The sequence below is a fragment of the Protopterus annectens genome, chromosome 9.part0, assembly GCF_019279795.1.
Source record: "Protopterus annectens isolate FY-2018-M chromosome 9.part0, PAN1.0, whole genome shotgun sequence".
NCBI classification, from domain to species: domain Eukaryota; kingdom Metazoa; phylum Chordata; order Ceratodontiformes; family Protopteridae; genus Protopterus; species Protopterus annectens.
This window is the reverse complement of record NC_056743.1, coordinates 1,059,331,577-1,059,358,511: the sequence shown is the minus strand read 5'-3', so window position 1 is coordinate 1,059,358,511 and position 26,935 is coordinate 1,059,331,577. Positions and strand designations below refer to the sequence as shown.

General features: G+C 36.7%; 1 protein-coding gene across 1 annotated transcript in view; it reads right to left on the bottom strand.

Annotated features, from left to right (window-relative positions):
- LOC122811801 (twist-related protein 2-like) overlaps positions 1–13,453 on the bottom strand; it is a 221,567-nt gene extending 208,114 nt beyond the window's left edge. The window contains exon 1 of the mRNA XM_044083870.1: positions 12,695–13,453. Coding sequence (XP_043939805.1) covers positions 12,713–13,195 — 483 coding nt within the window. The 5' untranslated portion in view covers positions 13,196–13,453 and the 3' untranslated portion in view covers positions 12,695–12,712. The remainder of the gene's footprint in view (positions 1–12,694) is intronic.
- Between the last annotated feature and the right edge of the window lie 13,482 nt (positions 13,454–26,935).

The window sequence follows — 26,935 nt, the reverse complement described above, 5'->3', positions numbered from 1 at the left end:
GTAGCGGCTTCATTCCAGTCAGCAGAAAAAGAAATACGCTGCATTTTCAGAAGTTACTACTTCCTCAAATGAACTGCTAATATTTTGACAAAAACTCTAGCTGTACACTTGTTTTCCAGTTCCAAGCTCATTGTATTTGTGCTAATTATGGAGTTATCTTTCACTGTGCGTTCATTTATAGTGATTTATTTTTTTCTGTAATATTAATCCAGCAGAATGGTAACAAGGTAACTGTTAGGATAAATCTGATAACCTTTATTGTATCATTTATGAAATGGCTCTAAGAAGCTGTGGTCAAAGGCTTTGTCCGTGTCAAAAGTCTTTTGACATAGACAAAACCTTTGACTACTTCCTAGAAAACAATCGAAAGAAAGAAATAAAACAACATTTTAGCCTTTTCTCAAATTCTTTGCAAGTGTCTCTTGGTACCTAATATGCTCATTAAATAGCTGCTGTTCCATTTATAACTATTTTAAGGCATTCCTTTTAATAGCGGCAAAATATAAAGTAGAGAATAAAAGTTATGCTGTACAGAAAAACTCAAAAGAAGTTCACCTTCAATAAATTAATTATAAATAGGCCTTTAAAAGATAAATAGGTGAAACTATGGATTGAGAAAGCAAAACTGACAGAAATTTATGCAACTGAATTGAATTATATTTTATTGATATCCAACAAGGTAAAGAAGAAATAAGCAGGGAGTGAATATGCAAAATCAACAGCAGAAAATCAATCACAACTAAATTAAATCCAGTGAAACACATCTGTTTTCCAGTAGGGACAGCTGAATTTAGGTATCAAAGAATTTCTGTATGCATAAAATTACATAGTCTGGAGTATGTACCTCTGAGCAGGTTTGTGTGTGTTTGTGTGATCGTACAAGTGTGTGTGTATGTGTGTGTGTCTGTGTGTGTGTGTGTGTGTGTGTGTGTGTGTGTGTGTGTGTGTGTGTGTGTGTGTGTGTGTGTGTGTGTGTGTGTGTAAAACAGTCTGTGACATCTGTTCCAAGAACCTCAAACGTTTACAAGAATTTGAATGACAGACCATCTTAACTTTATAAGACTGTGTGGAAATTTTAGAAATTAAAGGCCCTGACAAGCTATGGATGATGTCAGAACCAACAGTGGTTGAGTGTTTTGTACTAACAGACTGGTTACGAATAAAACCCAAGGGCATATTCATTTGTTATTAGCTGTGTGTGATCAACTAGTTTCCAGAATTTTAACTCCAGCTCTGTATCATACTATTAGTAAAAAACCCCTCAATTCTTAAAGAATCTGGGGAACTGTATCATTGAAATTTCATTGTATACATGCAATTCTACTTCATTTTGAAATGCCATCATTTCTGTCCTTTTCTTATTATTATCCCTGGTTTTTACTTTTGTCTGCTCTTAACCATCTGTGGTTACGTTTTGTTGACAGGAATGGTTACATAACATCTCTAGTCCAGTTTTTAAAGGAGATGTGAGATGATTTTAACAAAGAGTAAAATAAATGCATCTAATACAGCAGAGCATCCCTGTACATTTTATCTAATAGGTAGGCTGGGATCTTTAACATACACCTAAGATGTTTGTGAACTTTGTGCTATTTTTTGGTAGGTCACTATTTTTATGAGAATTGCCCATTTTATTGACTGATTCTGATTTTCTCTCTGTGCCATCTGTCTTTCCGAAAAGGTTATTTTATCAGTGTTAATAATATTTCGTTTTCTGTGTTCCTGATGCAGTGTCATTGGATCATAGATGGCAGTGAGGTTTTGTTCTGTAAGTCCTACTCATTTCCTAGTTCATAACGTTCAGAAATGATTACCTACTGATAAGAATGTCACCATGGAAACTGCTAAATTATTTCCAGGATGATTCTGCTGCTTGCTGTTTGTGTGTGCATGAAACCACAGACAACAGTTGATGAAATTCTCACAGCATACAGATGTGGCTAAAGAAACAAAACACTATGATATCATGTTTGTGTTGAAAACAGACTTGGTTATGATGTAGGTGGCAAACAGTCTTTTGTCATGCAAGTTGTCAATAAGACATAGATGAAAATAAGTGTTGACCAAATATACAACAAGCAATCTGTACATAAAATGCTTCCTTCAACATAAGTCCTCATAAAATATGAATTAAAAGATCTAGTAAATTGAATAAAATATCCTAGCTGGAAAACACATCCAGCATTATTTTATACCGTATTATAATATGCTTATTTGATAAATAAGTTTTTAAAACAGAATTTCACGTGAGCCCTTTAAGTATCTTACTTATTTATGAACAGTGTTTGTTCTGTGGTTATCCATATGGAAATAAACATTTAATTAATAACCTGTTTTCGTTTTTAACTTGGGGGTGTTTTCAAAGTTATTAGCTATGCTATACTCTCATAGTAAGAACAGATTGATAAATATGTACATTTAAAGCAGAATGAGAAAACAAGAATCCTGGAAAATATTGATGGCTGCACTAATATGATGAATTAAAATCTGATCTGTATTTTGTTTTAATAATTCTTGCTTGTTGCTTTTATTGATGCATTTCCATACACAAATGTACATCTTTATTTATAAAGAGTCAAATGGTGCAGTAATACACCCCATTGCCCATTCCCAGTTGCACATACTGGGGAGTGAACTATGTGACCATTCTCCAGAAAACTAGCATTAAAGAGCTCCCTTATTTTTGTAGTTAAAAGTGATCAAAATATTCCCTTCCTTAATATTTGTCAGGAGAAATGTATGCATGTGAAATAGAGTAACAAAAATAAAATTAATTATGTAAGCTAGTCAGTGTTTTTTATTATTTTTTTTATGGAGAAAAACTACATTAAACCCTCAGAACATATGGCTTCTGGCTAACTTATGGTGGGCCAGTTAATGTTTTACAACAGCCTTCATGTCAAGCTAAACATTAATTTGCCCATGTCTGAACCCTGAGGCACTGTATATTAACTGTTTTGATAGCATCTCTACATGAAGTTGTTTTGCATTCAAGCTTGGGAACAGAATACCATAAGCCATATATATAGATACTTTGATAGCATGTCTTCCTATGTTTCTGTCTAAATGAGTAATCATCTGTTTATCTGTCAGTCTGTCTGTCTGTCTATCTATTCATCTAGTGTTCCATCTACTTACATGTCTTTTTCCTTTCTAAATATGTATTTATGTATCTGTCTTTCTGTATATCTATGCAGCTGTCTATTTATCTGCTACTTATTTTTCTGTATATGTTTGTGCATTTGCAAGTGTACAACATGTATATAGCCATACATTTCTTTTACTTGCACTCTTAAACAGGTAGCACTGCAATGTTATTCTGTATTGGAAAGTTTGCATTCCTTTCTTGATGTGTTATTGTTAATAACTTATTCATTTTTGTGAAAAAGCTAAGCACTATTTGTTAAAACTCTCATTGTTTAACCAAAAATATGTTCAAAATGCAGTTCACATTCGAGTGTCTTTGCAAAACAGTCAGATGTATATGTTTTTATCCTTGTTACTATTGTTGAGTTCTGCCACATCTGGTCATGGAGCAGAGCTCACTAATTTACCTCAAAATTGCTCCCAAATTGTTTATGTTACTCATTGACTCTCATGACGACCACTCTTTGGTAATGAGATGGCAGACATACTTACCGTGAGCCAGTTTACTGAGCAAAGAAGTACTTACCATGAGCCAGTTTACTGAGCAAAGAAGTAAATGATTCACTGGACTAGATTACTCCCCCCTCCCTACCTCTCTCTCTCTCTCTCCCTCTCTCTCTCTCTCTCTCTCTCTCTCTATATATATATATATATATGTATTTGATATATTTGAGTTTGCATTTTTCTGTCCCTGCTGCTTGTCGATCATCAGCTGCCACCTATCTAATGGACACATTTGTTCCCCATCACTGGGTTGAGAATCAGCTGGTAGAAGTCAGTGGGTCATGTTACAGCCAGGTGTGGCTTGGCATTTTATAGTTGCTCCTCCCTTACACACACCTGACAAAATGCTGGGGAGGGATGTGCAATGGGTGATAGCACTTCCACAAGTGCATCCCCTCCAAGCACTTCAACCCTTTCCCAGGAAGAATGACTGGAGGTTTTCCTAGTTTCTACCAGGGAAACCTGACTTCATGTGCCCCAAATGTATGTGCATTCCTTTCCACCCAGTTGGAGGGGCAAGTGGGCCACGTCCCTTCTCTCCTTCTTTTCCCTGGGGCCATGTCCCTTCTCTCCTTCTTTTCCCCTGGGGCCACATCCATTTTCTCTATCTTTTCCCCTGGGGCCACGTCCCTTCTCTCCTTTTCCCTGGGGCCAAGTCCCTTTTCTCCTTCTTTTCCCTGGGGCCATGTCCCTTCTCTCCTCCTTTCCCCTGGGGCCACATCCATTTTCTCTATCTTTTCCCCTGGGGCCACGTCCCTTCTCTCCTTTTCCCTGGGGCCAAGTCCCTTCTCTCCTTCTTTTCCCTGGGGCCACGTCCCTTCTCTCCTTCTTTTCCCTGGGGCCGCAGGTTTAATTTTCCATAACCAAAGATCATTGAACATAACAACCCAAGAATCTTGTACAGCACACTTCCCAGTAATTCTTTAAAAATTCATAGGTTCTACCCAATTGCCCGTCTCCATAATTTTTTACCTTTTCTTTTCCCATTACCTTTCAGTGTTATCAGCAGCACAAGCTAGTTGGTCAGGACTAATGTTTAAACTCTTTCCAACTAAAAATTTATTCACCTAATTCCCACCACCATTACTTCATTCCCTTTATCCTTTCATAACCCTGCAACTCACCTCTGTATCCCAACACTCTCCTAGATTTCTACATCTTTTCTATACCCACTTGCTATTCCCTAACCATGATCAGCTCATCCTACTCTGGGCCATACCTATGTTTCATGTTTATAGACACTTCTACTTCTGTGACCTTGCTATCATTCTGCTATCTTCCTCACCAGTAAACCGCACTTCTGTCTTCATTCCCATCCTACCCATTCCAGTCAACCTCCTGTCTTCATTCCCATCCTACACATTCCATTCAACCTCCTGTCTTCATTCCCATCCCACCCATTCCATTCAACCTCCTGTCTTCATTCCCATCCTACCCATTCCATTCAACCTCCTGTCTTCATTCCCATCCTACCCATTCCAGTCAACCTCCTGTCTTCATTCCCATCCTACCCATTCCAGACAACCTCCTGTCTTCATTCCCATCCTACCCATTCCATTCAACCTCCTGTCTTCATTCCCATCCTACCCATTCCAGTCAACCTCCTGTCTTCATTCCCATCCTACCCATTCCATTCAACCTCCTGTCTTCATTCCCATCCTACCCATTCCAGTCAACCTCCTGTCTTCATTCCCATCCTACCCATTCCAGTCAACCTCCTGTCTTCATTCCCATCCTACCCATTCCATTCAACCTCCTGTCTTCATTCCCATCCTACACATGCCATTCAACCTCCACACCAAACAAAGAGAAGATCTATGATGTGGTATGTATCTCTATCCCCAAAATCTGCCCACATCTGCCTTGCTTTGTTCCATACTTTCTTTACTATTGCACATATTCACAACATGTGGATTTGGTCTGTACTATCCATTCCACATTTCCAGCATTTAGCAGTGCTTTCCCATCCTTGTTAAATACCCTCATAGACATCCTATACCATCTATGGAGTAGTGGTGGATAAACATCTCCTAATGGCCCAACTCTTCATAATTTCCCCTCAATCCTGCAACAACAAATCCTCTTTCAAACTAGCATTCTTGTTTGGTAGTATAAAGTTTATTGTAAAACCAAAGCAGGAACTGTCTATTTGAACATTTGAATAGCACCGTGTATGCTAATTCTCTTTATTGTTGGAAGATCTGTCAATTAGTAGAACCCTACCCTAATATGAATTTACCTGCATGTGTAGATAAACAGCTCTAAGTCGAATTGCAAAATTACCTGCCTATGTGGGTAAACAGCTCACAGGTGGGATTCCAAAGGCATACAGTAAGGGATGCTGAGATACTCCTTTGTAATCCCTATCTACAAAATAGCCTTACAACAAAGTCAGTAGGATACAGAACAGCTTTCAGAAACCTACTGACTGTGTTACTACTTTTTTTCCTAAGTTATGTGAACTGGTATAACATTTTACATCTTTTAGTGATGCTGCAAATTCATGATGTACAAACATTTCTCTGATGTTTTGTGTCCTGTCCGTGATATTCTGCACTGTTAGAGTAAACCCACTTGTATTTTCCCTTTAAAATATGTCATATTTTGAGAATGTGTCTTAATGATTTTACACTGGAGTAGCTCTATCTACACACATGGCATCATGTCCCCCTGTAAGCTATTGATAGCTGGAATTGTTTTAGAGCATAATCCCCTGAGTTATTCCAAGCTGATGAATGGTCGAGTTCTGAATAGATGGATGGATGGATGGATGGATGGATGGATGGATGGATGGATGGATGGATGGATGAGTGGTGGCATGGATCAATGGGTAAGCTGGATATGTAGACAGATGGAAAAATGGGTGATGTTTGGATGGTTTGATGGATGGAGAGAGTGATGGAATGACAAAAAAGTCATCTTACTTGTTGATTTTGTGACTTAGTTGTTCAAACTGAGACTGAAGTCTTTTAATTAGCAGTGAGCTACCAGCCCATGTAGAAACCATGCCTGTAAATAGGTAGCACATGGATATCAGAATTACAAAGAGACCAGAGACAAACTGCAGAGGGGGAATTGCTGTTAAGCCTTATAAGCCTGTGTGTGTGTGGTAATATCTGTTCAGCACTCATCCCTGCATGTGGTATTGCATTTATGAAATGGCATGATTGCTTTGATTTCACTGTCTTTTGGTGGGGGATTAATTTTAGGTGTGTGATGAAAATATTTACACAACACATCAGCCAGTCAGATTGCTTAGGTTTTTTATAACGGTTCATATACACATCTGTGTGTGTGTGTGTGTGTGTGTGTGTGTGTGTGTGTGTGTGTGTGTGTGTGTGTGTGTGTGTGTGTGTGTGTGTGTGTGTGTGTGTGTGTGTGTGTGTGTGTGTGTGTGTGTGTGTGTGTGTGTGTGTGTGTGTATATATATATATATATATATATATATATATATATATATAAAATGCAAATATGCAGCTTTCAAATCTATGTTTCGTTGAGTCACAGCTATATTAAGTTGGAAGTTGCCAAAAGCAGAAGTACTTACATTAGATACCTAGTGAACCTACCCCTTTACAAACCCAAGAAGATCCCTCCACTGTTCGTAGTTTGGAGGCACATACCTATTTTCAGGGTTGATTTACTCTGTGTGTGTGTGTGTGTGTGTGTGTGTGTGTGTGTGTGTGTGTGTGTGTGTGTGTGTGTGTGTGTCTGTGTTTTAAAGGAATAAGCAGGGTGAGTAAGGATTCTAGATCACACACCCTGCTTGAGGGAAACAGTACATTTAGAGAACAAACTTTTTTTATAAGAAGATAAGAGACAATAGTTTACACTTTGAAGCTTTATTTTGTTATTAATTACTAAATCTGAATGAAAATATTTTTCTGCTATTTACTGGTATGGAATCGACTCATTTTATTTTTTGTAATGGGGCTGACTTAGAGGAAGGAATTTATTTTATGTGCCCATTTATGTGTGTGTGTGTGTGTGTGTGTGTGTGTGTGTGTGTGTGTGTGTGTGTGTGTCTGTGTGTGTGTGTGTGTGTGTGTGTGTGTGTGTGTGTGTGTGTGTGTGTGTGTTTGTGTGTGTGTGCATGTGTGTCTGTATATGTGCGCATGTGTGTTTGATTGGAGAGAGATAAGAAGGTTTTTATTATTGTTAGTATCTGGTACATATGTTCAGAGATTAAGTCAGCAGCAGAGAGTACCAAATCTACTTAATGTGAGAAAAAAATGTTGGTCTATATTTTTTATACTTTTTAAAAACTTTATTCCCATTCCACATATTTATGGCAACTAATTCACTTTTTTCACTAAATATTGTTTTCTGAATTTTGTCTTTTATAAACAAGTTTTTGTTTATACACCGTTTGCTAATTTTTTCTTAAGTTTGAATAGGGAATGGGATTTTTTTTTTTACGATTACCTATCCAGTAAAATAGTTCTACTGAAATTCATGTTTTCACATTTGAAGGGGGTGCCTACTTATTTTTAACCTGCAAATATATTATGGGGTGTCAGATAATTTCTACTTATTCTGATTAATGTTTTTGTGCAAATAAAATCAAATATGATGATGTACAGTTTGCTAATTTGCAAATCATTACTATTTGGAATGTCCTATTACAGTTTTAGATGTCACTCTTTTTTTTCCTGAAAGGATGACATAATTATGGATATTATCTACACTGAAATAAGACTCTTTCTCTAAATTAAGTTGTATACGTTGTGAGTGAAACATTTGCTTTTTTGGCGGCTATGTCATCTACAGTTTTTTTTTTTTTTTATCTGAGATAGTAATTATGTGCATGTCTGTAGGATTTCTATTCATTTTTGTATTTGTCCTTTAACGGGTGCATTTCTAAACTTGCATAAGTTTAAATGTCTATGTGGGAAAGACTACATTGTATTCCTTACATTTTGAAGACAGATTTTTTTAGGTTTGACATGTAAAGTAATACAATATAGCTTTCAATACATTATGCAATTACTAGAGCCCTTCATTTACAGGGTTATCTATTGTAGGTTAGAACATGTTTAGTTTAAACATTTTAACCAGTCAGATATCAGGAAAAAATGTGCTTATGTCAATGTACACATTCCCTCTCACTCTCTCTCTCTTGCACTCTTGCTCTGTCTGTAGAAGTAAAAGCAGATGTTGGAGCAAATGTTGAAAAAATATTACAGCGTGCAAAGTCTTATGATCCCAATGGGGTAGTGCCTTATCATCCTGGTTGTGTTATAATAGATCTTCAGTGGGCATACACACATTATTACATGTGTGAAATGGCATGATGGCATGTGTTTTGTTCTGTAGCCATTTTGTCAGGAGAACTGATTTTAGGAGAGCATTTAAAATATGTTATATATGACAGTTAGTCATAATGACATATATATATATATATATATATATATATATATATATATATATGCATAGATGTATATGTGTGTGTGTGTGTGATATATATATATGCATAGATGTATATGTGTGTGTGTGTGTGTATATATAAATATATATATATATATATGTGTGTGTGTGTGTGTGTGTGTGTGTGTGTGTGTGTGTGTGTGTGTGTGTGTGTATGTATATATATATATATATATATATATATATATATATATATATATACACACACATTTATATATTTGCATTTACATATATATGTATACTTGTGCATGCGTATATACACACACACACACACACACACACACACGCGCACACACACACACACACACACACACACACACACACACACACACACACACACACACACGCATGCAGACAGATTTGTATATACCTTATTGATATTACTCATAAAACAGGCTTGGAAAATATTAAAGTCATTGTTACTGACTTTTTATGCATCAGTGGGGAATTTATTTTCAAGTCACATCTGTGTCTGATGTCCTATGTACAGTCCTGAAAAAACAAACTGAGATGCCCCACTAAAGCCAAAATATTGCCTTTCAAAACACTATTGTAGCCAGTCAAAATAAATTGACAAAACTAGTGAACTAAAAAGGACGTAGAAGTGGGCAAGAGAGGAATACTTCACCACATTCAGAGTAAATGGTGTATTAGGTCAATAAAATAGCAAAAGTAATTCTGCCAGGTTCATAAGTTTGTAGTTTTATATTTCTTTGTGTAAACATAACATTTTAAAGAAGAATTAGCCCAAAGAGAGCAATTTAAGATGTCTTCAGGTAACTTTTCTTCAGAGTTATGAGCTTTTGTGTAGTTTAGTAAGTAGTTGTGGGAGCCCATAAAGTTTGGGTAGGTAACTAATTAACATTTCTGCATCAGGTAGTGATATTGAGTAAGCCATTCCTTATAGAAGCCCACTTCAATGACCTATATTTGTGAAGCACTTTTTTACTACTAATGTGAGTACAGGCAAATATCGTGCAAACATAAACATAAATAACATTGCTAAATTACTACTTCAAGTAAAAGTATAGAAAGTAAAGCACAAATAAAGTTAAATGCAGTGTTGGTGAAATGTGAGGTTCCAGAGGATATTGTGAACATGACCTCTGTGTTTATTCAGAAAGTCTGACGATTTAGATAGGCATGATCATTATCACGATGCTGGATTTAAATAAATATTGGTAAAAGGTGAGGGAATGACAACAGTGGAAACAATTTCATAAAATGGCAATAAATGCTGAAGATTCATAAAAATTATAAATAAAAAAACAAATTGCTTTTTTACCAAGTTATGTGTCCAATGAAAATGTTATATTCTTTTAAGAAAATTTTAACTAATTTCATTTTTTTCTTCTACTTGCAGAAGATACTCTTGTTGATTTCATCCAGTTAAGATATGTTGAACAATGTACTTAAGCCCAGAGGAAGAGGCCCCAAATTCTGCAATGTTCCAAATCCCAAGGTACATAACTTGTGCTAATTAATTCAGTCCTTTCAGTCCTTTGAACTTTGACCTTCCACCTTTCATATAAATTTCTTATGTCTGTAGTTTTTCTATGCCATCTACTTTGAAGCATTCCATTATTTTTCATATTAGGCCTACTTAACTGTTTTTGCTTGCTAGTTATAAAGAAGTAATAACATATAATCTTTGTTAATATTTTCCATTATTCTCTGTTTTGCGATGTCATAAAACAGTTTTACGAGAAAAAGCAGGGAAAACATTATTCCCTCCCTCCTGTCTGCCTGTTTTTATATGTAGTGCTTTAAATCATTTTGAGCTAACAAAGAGTCAGGGTCACACAGTATTTAAGTGAGAGGTGATGTGATTCAGAGTATCTAAAGGAAAGGTAAGAAATTAAGAAGTACCATTATGGATTTTATATCATCTGATACAGTAATGCAAGCAGAAGCCAGCAACAGACACTGGTGGCTTTTGTTGAACTGCAATGTAGTATGGCTTCTGCCAACAATGAAAAAAATAAATGCTGGCAAAGGTGAAGAAATGAAGGGCAGTTGGTGTACACAAATTCAGGTAAAGTGTCAGGCTGGCATACTTAGTACCCTTAGGCATCATACAAGCAGTAGTTCTGCTGGTGAAAAGTATTCTTTTATTTGGGAAACCAGCAAAAACTATGAGACTGCTTTAGAAATGTTCCAGCTGCTTACCCACAAGGTCAGTGGCATCACAACATTGATGCAGGCCATATTTGTCTACATATGCAGTATGTATAAAAATCAGACTGTATACTCACTGCAAAATGAGTAAAACAGAATAATGGTTAGAGTTCTTACCTTTGCTTCAGTGTAACAGTGAAACCATGATGTGTACTTATGGAGAAATAGCTGTAACACAGCTTTGTCAGTAAGGGAGAAAACATGCCACCTGGTGATGTAGAAGAAGCCACTTGTATTTTCCATGTTTGTTACCTAACCTCACAAGACACTGTCATGGGACAGCTCTGGTAGCTAGTTTTTCCAAAGCGTAATTTATTTAAAATAAGTAACCTTTAAGCATCTGGCGATACTGTAACCAAGAGCTACTAGGTGACTCCCAGGATTACATTTAATCTGGCTCAATAGCAGTTCCATTTACTTTCAGTGAAAGGTGAAGGACATGTGTAAAACATGAACTTCTTTGCTGGTCTATAGTTTTATAAGCGATATGTTGCAGGTAAAAAAGTACTTCCTGGGAGGGGTCTGTGACTTTTAAAATGGAGACCTATGGCCATCAAAGGCTGACTTTCTGTTTATATTCTGGCCAAGAAATGACACACTAGATAAGGAGGAAGTAGTGCAAGAAATAACTGTGTGTATAAATGGTGGATCCCTGAGGCTTGGTCAGTGGTGTGTCTAGGATCTGGATACAGTGCAAGCCTGGCGCGGTGAGACACAAGTACCTTGTAAGTTTATCTGGCACAATGATAATCACAAAAGTACTGCTACACTACAGCCTTTGATTTCTAGAGTTTAGCAAAAGCATACATATATTACATGTACTTTCATACTTATATTACATGTACTTTTATTTGTATATTACGTGTTGCACTTTTATCCATGTATTACATGTATTTCCATACATATATTACATTATTACATAGGTTCAAAGGTGTGCACTAGGCTAATGGCCCTGGAGCCTTTACAAGCCTAGCCCATAGGATTACCCTGGCATCGTGCCACCCAACCTTAGTTCCTAGTGCCCCTGTTGAGAAGAGCCCCTGGCGTGATCCCCAGGGTGAATTTTCTATATCCACTCATCAAGATTTCTCTTAAAGAGGGCCAGTGAGGTATTGTACTTTCATACATATATTATATGTTGTACCTTTATACGTATAATACATGTTGTACTTTTAGTCAATAAAATTAGTAACAGTGGTGAGCTGCAAAGAAAGAGCTCTTCAAAAACAAAATTATTCACTATAGCACTGCATGAATGCACAGAAACATGTTTTAATAAAAATCCTTTCATAAAGTGTTCCATTAAATCCCATCAGTTGATAAGCATGCACAGCTACACCTGGTTAGAAAGAGACATCTTCTATACTGAATACATCAAATGACTCATGGTATGCATTTCAGAGACTACTACATTTTGCAATAAAAAGTATAAAGATACCTTTATGATGAATGAGAATTAGTTTGAGGTGGATAAGGACCAGGCCCCTTCCATTCTCCAGACAGAGAATGCATAACTGAGTCTCTCATGGGCCATATAGTTGCAGTTTGCCATCTTATAATCCAGCTCGTCACTCTGAAGTACCTGGTACAGGAAGTCAATGTAGCGGGCAGCCAGCTTCAGTGTCTGGATTTTGCTCAGCTTGTCTGAAGGAAGAGTTGGGATAATCTTTCTGAGTTCAGCAAAAGCATCATTAAGGGACTGCGTCCTCTGTCTCTCCCGTACATTAGCGATCACTCTCTGAGTCTGCATGTCTTCGTAACTTTGCATCACAGGGCTTCTTTTGCACCTCTTACCAGGTGATGCGACTGATCCTTCACTGTCTTTTCTCAAGAGGAAACTGCGCTTCCGAAAATGCTTCTTGTCGAGCTGATCTGTCTCTTCCTCACTGGTCACCAAGCTCCCCTCAGGGGAATCTGGGCAAATAGTTTCTTCTCTCATGTTACTTGACACTGTGGTTTTGAAACTTCCTCTAAGCAAATGTATATTTTTTAGGATTTCAAGTCAATGAAAAATACTGTTCAGAAAATCAGTGGGCTTTAAAGGCACAAATCAAGCTGTGTAACATGTAATGAGATACCTTTCAGTCTGTCTCTTCAATAAATTACTCAAGAGAAGACCAAACGCAGTTAAGAATGTAGTAGAAACTGTATGACAGACCTTCTTCAACTTTTAAAGCAGCAGTCCTAACTCCTAACATTTTTTCCTCCGACATGGAGGGGTGGGGACTGGGAGGGGGTGCATTTTGTTTTTGATCATTTTATCATTTTACAGATTGGATGAGAAAAGTACAGAGGTGGAGTTATCCCTCACATCCAATAAGCAGTAGAAATAAAATGTTAACAGATTTTTATTTTCCTTTTGAACCTTATAGGTTCCAGATTTTGCCCTCCTGTTTTCTTTTGATTATGTGTATGATGGTAGATGGGGAGGAGGAGTAGCTCTTTTAATTCTTTGAAGGAATATGAAAGCCATCCCAGGAAAAAAAAAGTTTTGTTTAAATAATGCAACAAAATTATACATATTTCTATTTTAAACTAATCAAATTGCTTAAATTAAATCAGTATTTGGATTCCACTAGTGAATATGTTTTGCAACTGAAATGTTTACAACTTACTTATAAATAGTTTACAAAGTTTAGAACATTAACTTCTGAAATATCTCTGCATATCATTATCAAGATATTTGCCATTTGCTAAGAGTATCTGTGGAGTATAATTCATGGTCCATTAGCAAATTTACTGAAAAAAAAACAATCAAAATGTCAGTTATTTGAATTGATGAAGTGAACTGCTGCTACCTGTCATTTGTTCATCCAAATATTCACAACGCAGAGGCAAACAGGGATACGGGAAACTCCCTGTTAGCACCAGTTTAGACTTAAAAGGTCAGTCACCACAAACGTACTTAGGAAAGTGTATGAAATCTCTATTCATTAGGGGAGTCAGGGGTATTTTTTAGTACAACACACATTATTTTCCTTCATTTCATACCTATAAACTGTCTAATAGTTCCCTCTCCGTTCATCTCCACTGTTGCCAGGACAGATACCTCTCAACCTCCAGACATTGAAAATAGGTATAAAGGTCACTGGAAGGCATGTCCATCCACCCCAACATCTCAATATGCAATTAGCATGGAATTTGAATATCAAATAGCCCATACCTCTTCCTTCCTACAGTAAGAATATGAGGTACTGCTCAGAAACAGAGTGGCAATAAACACATTCTCAAAGAGACAGTGTAAAATCTATAGAATTTAAAGAGCTGTATTGCAAAATTCTGCCACACAAAGTCATATATTTTTTGTTTCTGAAAAAAATGTGTAAGATGTGTGTCCCCTTTCCCCTGCCACTACTATTTGGATCTTATAGTAGAATTTTCTGTATACTAGATAGATACAAAAATCCCATGTGATTAGGAGAATTCAGAAAATTGTGTTAAAGGGTAACTCAAGCCTGGAAATCTGCACATCATGAGCAGGAAGAAATTAGGCTTGAAAATAGGTATGGCCCTTGAATATAAGAGCAGCTGGGCATCAGACATATTTTTTTTGAGTAACAGGCAATGACTCTTGACCAGGGGTGTAGCTTTGGATTGGTATACTGCAATACTTCACTATTTATACATTTTGTCCTGTTTTTGCTCCAAGCAGGTCAGTAAAGCAAAAACAGTAGGCTAATTTGAGTAATTGATTTCTATTCTTATCTTGTGCATAAAAATGATATTAGGGTCCATCTTGTGTCCCCAAAATATTTATGCAAATAGCAAACAGTAGACCAGGGAAAACTCAGTATCAGTATGGCAACAGTCCTAGGATTATGGGATGACCCCTCAAATTTTCATTGGATGCAGAGGTCCTACATGAGAATTTATGTTCTTATTTCACCCCAAAATGGAAAGGTTTACCATGTGCATATTAAATATCAACATCCTCCCTTTATTTAAATCTGATTTAAGAAAATCACTACCTCTAAAGCAGACACTGCACATTTTAGGTAATCACTTAACTGTGGGCACAGTCTCACTGCTCACATTAGCAATGCACATTAGGCACACTATACATTTTTAAGGCAAACTACTATGTGTTGTCAGTTTTATGAGTCTTCCATTTTGCCTACACCTTTTTCTGCTCTCTCTTCCTGAAAGACATTTCTACATTCCTGTTGCAGATGCTCTCTCTTCCTTTTTTAACCACTCATCTGGTACATGGGTATTTTCTGTGATATTTCACAGAACTAAAACCCACCTACCCTCTATCTGTGCATCCTTCCTCAACCTCCATATGTTGTAATGCTTCAGTAAGGTATATTTAATTTTTCCTGTACACAGCAATATATGTAAACATTTGTGTGTGTGTGTGTGTGTGTGTGTGTGTGTGTGTGTGTGTGTGTGTGTATATATGGATTCACTTTATAATCTCGAAATACTGAAATATAGAATTTCAGTATTTCGTGACTATAAAAATGAAACACCAAAAAAATGAAAACCAAAACCGCGAAACCCAAAACAGCGGCCCTTAAAGTATACACACAAACACAACTAAACCTACCTCTGCACAACAACACAAACACACACACTTACTATAAGCAGGAGGGCAAGCCCCCCTGCACCCCCCATGTGGAGGGCTGCACCCCTGACACTCCCCTACTTATTTATACTACATTCCACCCCCCTGCACAAACACACATCACATAGATACAAACACCACCACTCTCAACACTAACACACTCATACTCTCACATACGTACCCTAACCCACACCTAACACTCCACGACACACTCACAAGCACACAAACCCTCCCCAAAACCCTTAAAAACACCACACTTACCTAACGCCCCATCAATACCATGGGTTCGATATTCTGCAGTTTCGCGCATCTGCAGATTCGACACTTTGGTCTCAAAATACTGAAATTCGACATTTCAGTATTTCGAGATTCCAAAGTGTTTCCATATATATATATATATATATATATATATATATAGATATATAGATATATAGATATACATATATATATATATATATATATATATAGATATACATATATATATATATATATAGATATACATGTATATACATATATATACATATACATATATATATATATATATGGTTCTAGGTTATAACATCGACAGCTACTTTCACCGACAACAGAAACATCGACACCACATAATCGACAAACCATAACCACGACACCTCACATGCCCGACAAACAAGTAACCGACAGTCCACAAACACGAAACCCCATACACTGCACACACCACAATAACAACAATCAACTAACAAAACACATCCCCTATCCAAAAACCACACACAGAACACAAGCACACCAAAATCCTCACAAACCTACACTAAACCTCACACACACAACTATGTACAACCCTAACCCAAACCCTTACCCTAAGGTCCGTCACTATCGCACACTCAGCTAACCCACCTAACCCTAACTCACTTAACCCGCCCTAACCCAAAAATAATACTACCGACACTTACCTAACCGCCCTAACCCTAACTCACTTAACCGCCCCTAACCCAAAAATACCACTACCGCACACTTACCTAACCCGCGCCCTAACCTAACTCACTTAACCCGCCCCTAACCCAAAACATACCACTACCGACACTTATCTAACCGCCCTAACCCTAACTCACTTTACCCACTCCTATCCCCACAGACTGTCACTATCCACACTTACCTTACTCGCACCCTAACGTCCGTCACCACCGCATACTCACACAGCCTTCTTTCCAAGTCACTATCCCTGGCGTCAGCGTTTTCATCCGTAGCGTCGGTCTTCCGAATGTCGATCATCTGGCGCCCGCTAATCCGTTGTCGGTGATGTCGGCTGTCGATCTTCTAACCTAGACCCATATATATATATATATATATATATATATATATATATATATATATATATATATATATACATATATATATATATATATATATATATATATATATATATATATATATATATATATACACACACACACACACACACACACACACACACACACACACACATGTATCTATATCATCACTGGTCGACCACCCTAATAAATAACACAGTGGCCTCCCTGCCCCCCCCCATACTCATGCATGCTAACCTTACCCCCTACACATAATGTTACTAAAAATCTTTTCCCTTACAGTATCACCAATCAAGACAAAAAGACACAGAAAATGCACAGCACTAAACAGGCACAACAGCAAATTTATCCCCTTATTTAAAACTGCAAAAACTCCATCATACACACTATCTGCTATAATGCAATCTTGTACATTTTCATGACTACCACCTTTTCAGCCAAATAATGATTTTCCTGCACACTGCTACATACCTAAAGCACATAATGCTTGAAATAAAATCAAATGTGATTCACATAATTGTACATTCATTCATCTCTGATGTCACTCATCTTTTTCTCACTCGTGTGTGTTGCTCATTTGTATACCTATATCTATACCTAGATGTATATATATATATATATATATATATATATATATATATATATATATATATAGAGAGAGAGAGTGCGAGCGAGTGAGAGATATACATACAACAACAGATATATATAATATATAATGCATGTATGTATAAAAGTAGCATAAACAACTTGACATTTTTTATAGTTACAGATAACATGTACCAATTAGTAGGTAGATAAATTAATACATGTTCCTTAATTATTGTTTGCTTCTTTGCTATATTCTACAGTACCCTACAGATGAATATTCAGAATCTGGAAGAAAAGTGTGAAATTATATTTTTCCTTGGTATAAACTGTGCTGCTTCAATAAGCTAGATTTACTCGGTCGATATACTGCAATACTTCATTGTTATTTACACATTTTGTCCTGCTTTTGATCCTAATATGTCAGTAAAACAAAATCAATCCTGCTCATGAGGTACCTATTTTCAGGCTTGATTTACCCCTTCACACAATTTTTGTGAATTCCTCTAAACACACAGGATTTTTATAATTATCTAGTACACAAAACCTTTGGAGAGGGTATCTGCCTGTGTTTCCTCCCATTCCAGTTATTCTGGCTCCTGTCACTCCGACAAAGATGGTCTTGTTTTTCTAAATCCTTCCATTCCGTGTATTCAATGATTCTGTAGTGGAGTTAGTGGTTCTACTACAAGCATCCAAGTCCCACGTGCTTGAGGCCCACTGTCTTGAAGGCAGTGACTCGAGTGTCTAGTAGCTCATACAGACTGCAGCTCATGCTCAAACTATATACAAGTTTGTGCAAGCAGCTCCCACACCTTATCAGAGCACATTACTTGACTTTAAGTGTGGTAAGTGTAACAGGCATGAGGGGGGAGCAGATGTGGTGGGAGTATAGATTAGCATTCCAATTGGCAATGGGGTTTAGAGTTAGAGAGTGGGTGGGAAGTTTTATGATTAGGGATTAGGGAGTAGGAGGCAGAGTTCTAAGGTTATGGAGCTGGAAACGTTTCAATATTCGGGTTAGGGATTGGCAGTAGAGTCTAGGGAATGGGAGGGAGAGTCTTAGGGTTAAGGAGCAGGTGGGAAGTTTAGGTTTAGGGAGCAACTGAGGAATTTAGACTATGGGAGAGGGCTAGAGTTTTATGTTTATGGAGCAATTGGGGACTTAGTGTTAGGGAGGGGGAGAGCAGTTTTAGGGTTAAGAATTGAGGACTCAGATTAGGAGCTGGGTGGGAGTTTTAGGGTTAGAGCCATGGCTATGAATGGGATATACGTTTTCATAGGGTAAGGCATTGGGACTATGTAGCAAGATCGGGCTAGTGGGAGTTAGAGCACCTGCCTTTTTAAACACTTAACAGCGAGCAAGTTTTTCATGAGCTACTAGTACATGGACACTTATAGTAGATCCAAGCTAAGCCCATCAGTTTACTTGCCCCCATGTAATGCATTCATTGTTAGCTGATGCCTGCATTTGTCAGACATGGCACTGCTTTACTAGCCCAACTCCCTTCCCTCCTTCCCAAGTGGTGACACTGCAGCAGACATGTCTGAACTCTCCAGATTAAAAAAAAGAAAAGAATGAAGTCTACTGGCCACTTCACCTTTTCTTCCTCCTCCATCTGGCTGTACTGGTGCACTGAGGCCAGTTTTCACTGAATGCCATGTGCAGTTTTATTGTTTGTACTTGACACAGTCATTTAAATCAGTGTCCTAACCTAGCTAACAACTGACTTTATGAATATGTAACACAATGGCCTCCCTGCACCACCATACTCATGCATGCTAACCCCCCCACCCCCACATTACATTACTAAAAATCTTTTCCCTTACAGTACCACCAATAAGACAAACACAGAAAATGCACAGCACTAAACAGGCACAACACCAGATGTATCCCCTTATTTAAACCTGCAAAAACTCGATCATGCACACTATCTGCTATAATGCAAACTTGCACATTTTCACAGTTACCACCTTTTCAGTCAAGCAATAAGTTGCCTGTACACTGCTACATACCTAAAGTATATAAAGCTTGAATTCAAACCAAGTGTGATTCACATAATTGCACAGTCACTCATCTGTGATGTTACTCATTTTTTTCTCACTCATTTGTGTGTGAGATGCAAGTGCTCTGACTTCTTTGTAAGACTTGTTCTGCCACGAAGTAAGCAGACAGAGTTTGCATGGCTCAAACCTTTTTCATCATAATGCATTTTTTTCACAGCAGCATACTATACCCATTAGCTACACTGTACCAAATAATAAATAAGTAATTAAATGATATAAACAAAAACTCAAAGGATGTCAAAAATGCAGGCAGTTGTTTCAATGGGTCTATATTAGTTCATGAAAAACTAACTTCAGTAAACATCCGTTCATTGAACATAAATCAGCGAATGTCTGTTCATCAAACGTTCACATCCGCGAATGTGTTTCCCAGGGCAGTGAGTCACTTGGCCAACATTACAAAATTTGACATTTTCTCCATAGTTAGCTAGCTGCCCTTGCGGATTATTTTAAACCTAGCCAATTACACCATATGAGAATCAAACCCAGCACCTTGTGTTTGTTGGCCAACACCTTAACCATTATGCCAACCTCTCTATAGTGGTGCTGTCTCAGAGTTGGTTTATATCAGTAGCTGAGTGTGGGGGGCACAGCCCCCCACCTTGGTGGTTTTGATATACTGCAGTGTGTGTGATGTTTGGTATGTTAGCCAAGTAACTCACTGCCCTGTGCAACATGTTAGTTGATGTGAACATTCGATGAATGGCCTTTCGCTGAAGTTAATTTAATACTAAGTAATATAGACCCGTTTCAACACCATGCTGTGCAGTGAATGGCAAAAGAAAACACATGTGGCTGTCTATTCATCTAGAATTATAATTCAATTCTGCAAATAAATAATAAGGAATAATGACAACTTGCTTTAGAAGTTTATTTTTATCATTATAAATAATCACAGCATCATGTTGGTTATCATACTTGTATTCATTTATTTGTTGCCCTTGATGCCACTTCTAGTGTCTTTTATTAATTATCATAATTACTTTTATCTTTTGTACTGTATGTTATATCCACTGGTGGAGTATGTACACAGTCTCTAGTGACTACCAAATGCTGTGCATTCTCTATTCCTGTCTCAGTCATGTGGATTTTTCCTTTATTGGCTTTTTCAGGTTAGCTGTGAAATTCATTACACACACACACACACACACACACACACACACACACACACACACACACACACACACACACACACACACACACACACACACACACACACACACACACACACACACACACACACACACACACACACACACACACATTGGAATTTAGTAAAACACTAATTTTGGGGGGCATATATACTATATATATATATATATATATATATATATATATATATATATATATATATATATATATATATATATATATATATATATATATATATATATATATATATATATATATATATATATATATATATATATATATATATATATATATACACATACACACACACACACACACACACACACACATATATCACATATATATATATATATATATATATATATATATATATATATATATATATATAGTATATATACTAGTATATAAAAATATACTAACTCTGAGATCGCACTACAGTGAGGAAAAGGATATATTTCCTTATCCCAACACCGTAATGTGCTTCAGAGAACTGGCTTTTGCGAATGTGCACGTTTGATTTACTGCAGTTTTGCTTAAATGGGTTCGATCTTACAGTTGTCGAGAAAGTGTGTTTTCGACAATCAGAAGTAGACCCATAGATATATATATATATATATATATATATATATATATATATATATATAAATAAATATATAAACACACACACACACACACACACACACACACACACACACACACACACACACACACGTGCATAGTATTCATGCATATATACACACATTAGCATTAAAGTATAATGGTAACTCAATAACTTGAGCTAGAGCTATTATCTCAGTCTTGAGTAGCTTGCATGACATTATTGCACTACATTGTGTCTGTGTGTGTGTGTGTGTGTGTGTGTGTGTGTGTGTGTGTGTGTCCTACTATAGACTGGCATCCTGTCCTGAATTCGTTTTTCTGACTTGTATGCACTGAATATTGGTATAGGTCATGGCTCCTCTGTGACCTTGTGTGTGTTAAAATAGATTGGCATCCTGTCCTGGATTAGTTTTTCTGACTTGTCTGGAATGAATGCTGGTTTAGGCCATGGCCCCCTGTGACCATGAAGTAGATATCAGGGAATGAATAAATGTGTGAATTGAATGAATGAATGAATGAATGAATGTTTTCCATTAGAATTCCATAGAACCTGCACAGCTTACTCCTTCCCAGAACTTATAATGATCTATTCTGACATCATAGTTTCTTACTATTCCAACAAATATAATTTCACAATCATTGTTTTATGAAACAATGTAGTGCAATGTAGTGCAATGCCAAATCAAATAGAGGAACTCATAAGGAAGAAAGATTGTGCAATAATATCAACTCTGTGATAAATTATATGAACAAAAATACAGCTCTTAAGTTATTAAAGATGGAAAAGATCTATATATTTTTGTAACACTTTTTAAGGAGGAGTCAATTATTGTTTACAGAAAGCATTTGTTTTGCATTATCCATTATTGCATCATTTGTGAATGATTAATCAAGCATTTTACATTTATTTTAATGGAAGAAATGGAATCAAATAATGAAGCAACCATATTGGACACTCATAATTCTAAACGGGTACATTATCACACAGAGACAGACTGCTGAAAAAAAAAACTCAACAGTACTAAATCAGTAAGTTACTGGGAAAAATCTGCTTCAACATGTCATTTTCTTCACTCACTAGCAGAAAAAAAGCTGTATGTAAAACACTACTGCCATACCTCTGTACAAAAATATGCTAAAAAATAAAAAATAAAAAAATAAAGCCTCCAACTTCCACTGCCTCAAGTGGTTTATAAAGATAATCGTCAAACATACCAAGCACATAGCAATGTAATAACGTACAAAAAGTGATGAGATATGGCACAGAGAATATATTTTAAAGACATCCATTCATATTGCCATTTAATGTCCATGCTACAGAAACGGTTCACCGCATGAAAAACAGTACTACTCATTTCCATCGGGGGTTTGTGGGTTGTGGGAACAAGAGAGCACACAAACATCCATGCAGCTCTCTCAATCATTAGATATTCTCCACATAGATCACATGCAGGGTAGGTCTCTAAGACCCATGGAACACTAAGCCTTCATTAAATATTTTAGTAACATATACTGCATCAAAATAATAAGTTACACCACATTTTTTGGTTCTGTCTCTGTCTCTTGATTCCCAGGTGGGTACTGCATTCTGTGCAGGTTACAAGTTCTCCCTGCATCCATATTGCCCACAGGTGTGTGTGTGGTGTGTGAGTAGCTGACTAAAAAAAATTAAACCATGGGTGAAATTTCAGAGGAAAAGAAATATGGGAATGAAGTCTTTTCATAGCGTGTAGCTTCCCTCCTTCTTCCACACACTTCTTTAATTGGAAGTTAGAAAACTTGCAACTATTGGCCATATATATGATTTGTTTAACTACCTGATCGTCCATATGCGGTGACCATTCTAATGTCCATATTATTGTTCAAGCCTTCTGCCCTTATCTACCAGACCTGTGACCAATAATTCCAAGGAGAAAATATACTTAGAACTTTTTTTTTTAACCCTTCCATCATTTTTTTCTATCTACCGTGCTGAAACAGAAGCACCTGACATGAAGAAAATCATTGCACATTGCTTTGTGACTTAATTTATCTATAATATGATCTAGCATTATCTCACAGCCTTAATTCACCTTTCTTCTAAGTGCTTAACCAGTCTTTCTTACTCTTTTTTTTTTTTCTTTTCTAGAACTTTCCAATCCTCTAGGCTGCAGGTGCAACATTTTACTTTATTTGCTTTGTTTACTGAGTTCAATACAGCAGGAACAGCTGCATGTTTTTAAGTCTACTCAGAAGCTGCGGGACTGACTTGCCTACAGTCATAAACTAAGGAAATGGAATTTGCAGGAATCAAACCCAGATCTGCATTACATAACTTTTTACAGATGTTTGATTTTTTACTACAATTTCACACCCTTTATATTGCATATGACTTTTTTGAATGTGACGTGTTTAGCATCGTATTGAATAAACCATTGCCAAGTGTAGGTGTTATTATTTTTCTTTTTACTACATTTGCACAAAGTGCATATTTTTCCTTTTGACCTACTGTACAACACAGTACTCATTTCATTACATAAATTCAACAGATGGTATTTGTATTTGTTCATTCCATAACTGATTTGGGCTAACTTTGAACAAAGACCTCTGTTAGGTAGCTAAATAGTTGTAAAATGTAAATGATAATGAACATACGGGATGAGAAAAAATGGTGAAGGTTAAATAATTGCCAACTCCTGGGAATAAACCATGGATTCAGATTTATTCACTGTGTAATTGTTTTTTATTTTTTAATCTTTTCATCTGAGAACTTTAACATTATTGTTGCCCCTCTTTAGTTATCTGACAGATGCCAAATAGCATCCAACATAGTTTGCAATCATTATACAACATAAAAAATAAAGAAGTCATGCTCATGAAATAACAAAAAAAAAAAAAACCTGACCATGGAAAAGTTTATAGAGGTAGAACTTCAAATCTGACTAATACCATTCTGTGGAGAATAAAATTGTGCTTTTTGGTGCAAATACTTACATGACTTATACCACAGAAAGCAACTGATTAAGTACAGAAATAATAGAAGCTGCCAAGCAGTTTGCACAGTGGAACAGCTATGATACAAAAAATGTTTGCAAGCATTGTACTTCAGAAGTGATTCATAATCATAGGCCTAACCAATTCCCATTTAGGTATTTGAATTACCCTATGTAATTGGAGTTACATTGGCTTCATCCATTCTATGGCCAAAAATTATACATTATAGTGAGAATAACTAGGATCATACTGTACATAATTTGAGGGGACTCATGCATGGGATAAAGCATTTAAGAGCTGCCTATGTCCATTAGTAGTACAGGGGGCAGTCCTTGGATAAATTCTCTATTTGCCATTCGTAGATCTAAGTTGTACTTGAATATGGACAGGTATGAACTTTGTTTTACGTGGATGGGGAGTCTATTCTAAAGCAGCAGTATCCTCTGCAAGATATATCTGTCCCTCCTCTGTGGTAGAAGAGGTTTGGATCCCCAGACAAAATATTTCTATTGCCATTTGACTTGCCAGTGTGCAGTAAATCCATCAGTACTGCATCGGAGGATGCCTTGTATGCCACACACACGTCACTTCTTAGCAGTCTATAGGACACTGAGTATAGTGAAAGGGCTTTAAGTTTCAGTCTTTGTGTGTGTGTGTGTGTGTGTGTGTGTGTGTGTGTGTGTGTGTGTGTGTGTGTGTGTGTGTGTGTGTGTGTGTATGTGTGTGCATGTGTGCGTGTAACATTAGTGCTATATAAGCAGTGTATTTCACCCCGTCAGGTAATATACAGTAATATTTGCATCTATATTTCCTTTTTCCTTGGCTGGCATAACATAACATCATATGCTTTTTCCAGGATTTCATCACGCCATAAAATACAGACATACCAATGCACTATACATCAGTATGTCTATCTAGCCATCTCTGTAGCTAGAGACATTCATGTGTGCACCTGTTATATAAAGTCAGGTTGATGTGTAAAATTCCATCAGTTTTTGCAATCAAATTTTCTTATAATATAACGAATGTCACATTATTGAGCAAAAACCTTGAACCATGGAATATTGAGATATAAAAATAAAGCAAACGCATGTTTTTTGTAGGGACCTGCATTGTGCATGATTGTGGGATCAGGGTAATGGTCCTTTTCCCACTGTGGTGCGAGCTTACAGTTGGTATGTATAATTAGCAGGGGCTGTGAGGGATACAGGGCAAAAAACAAATGTTTGCTTTGTTTTTATGTTTTGATATTCCATGGTTCAAGCTTTTTGGCTCAGTAATGTGACATTCAGTAAGACAAGCATTTGTTTATCTAATAGGGATCCATATACACATATATAAACACACACACACACACACACACACACACATATATATATATATATATATATATATATATATATATATATATATATATATGTGTGTGTATATATATATATATATATATATATATATATATATATATATATATGGGTCTACCTTAGAAGATCGACATTCATTTAGTCAAGAGCTCATTTGGTCGACAACCAGTATTCATGGCAAAAACCTGGGGATTTGCCCACCTCCCCAATGTCATGCGACCCTGGAGTTGATATATATAATTGGGAGGGTGTGGGGGGGGGGCAACATGACAAATTCAACAAAAACTACACATTTTAAACGAAAATATGTGGGGGGCTTCACCTGCATTATGCATGATTGTGGGATCAGGGTAATGGTCCTTTTCCCACTGTAGTGCGAGCTTACAGTTGGTATGTATAATTAACAGGGGCTGTGAGGGATGCAGGGCAAAAGCAAATGTTTGCTTTGTTTTTATGTTTTGATATTCCATGGTTCAAGCTTTTTGGCTCAATAATGTGACATTCAGTAACACAAGCATTTGTTTATCTAATAGGGATCCATATACACATATATAAACACACACACACACACACACATATATATATATATATATATATATATATATACATATATATATATATATATATATATGTATATATATATATATATATATATATATATATATATATATATATATATATATATATATATATATATATATATATGTATATATATGGGTCTACCTTAGAAGATCGACATTCATTTGGTCGACGGCTCATTTGGTCGACAACCAGTATTCATGGCAAAAACCTGGGGATTTGCCCACCTCCCCAATGTCATGCGACCCTGGAGTTGATATATATAATTGGGGGGGTGTGGGGGGGGGCAACATGACAAATTCAACAAAAAACTACACATTTTAAACGATAATATGTGGGGGGCTTCGCCACCAACACCCCCCCCATTGTGTGGGGCTGTGCTCCCCACACCTCCCCTAACTAAATATATCAACTCCAGGGTCGCACGACATTAGGGAGGGGGGCAATTCCCTGTTAAGTGCCTTGAATACTGGTTGTCGACCAAATGAGCT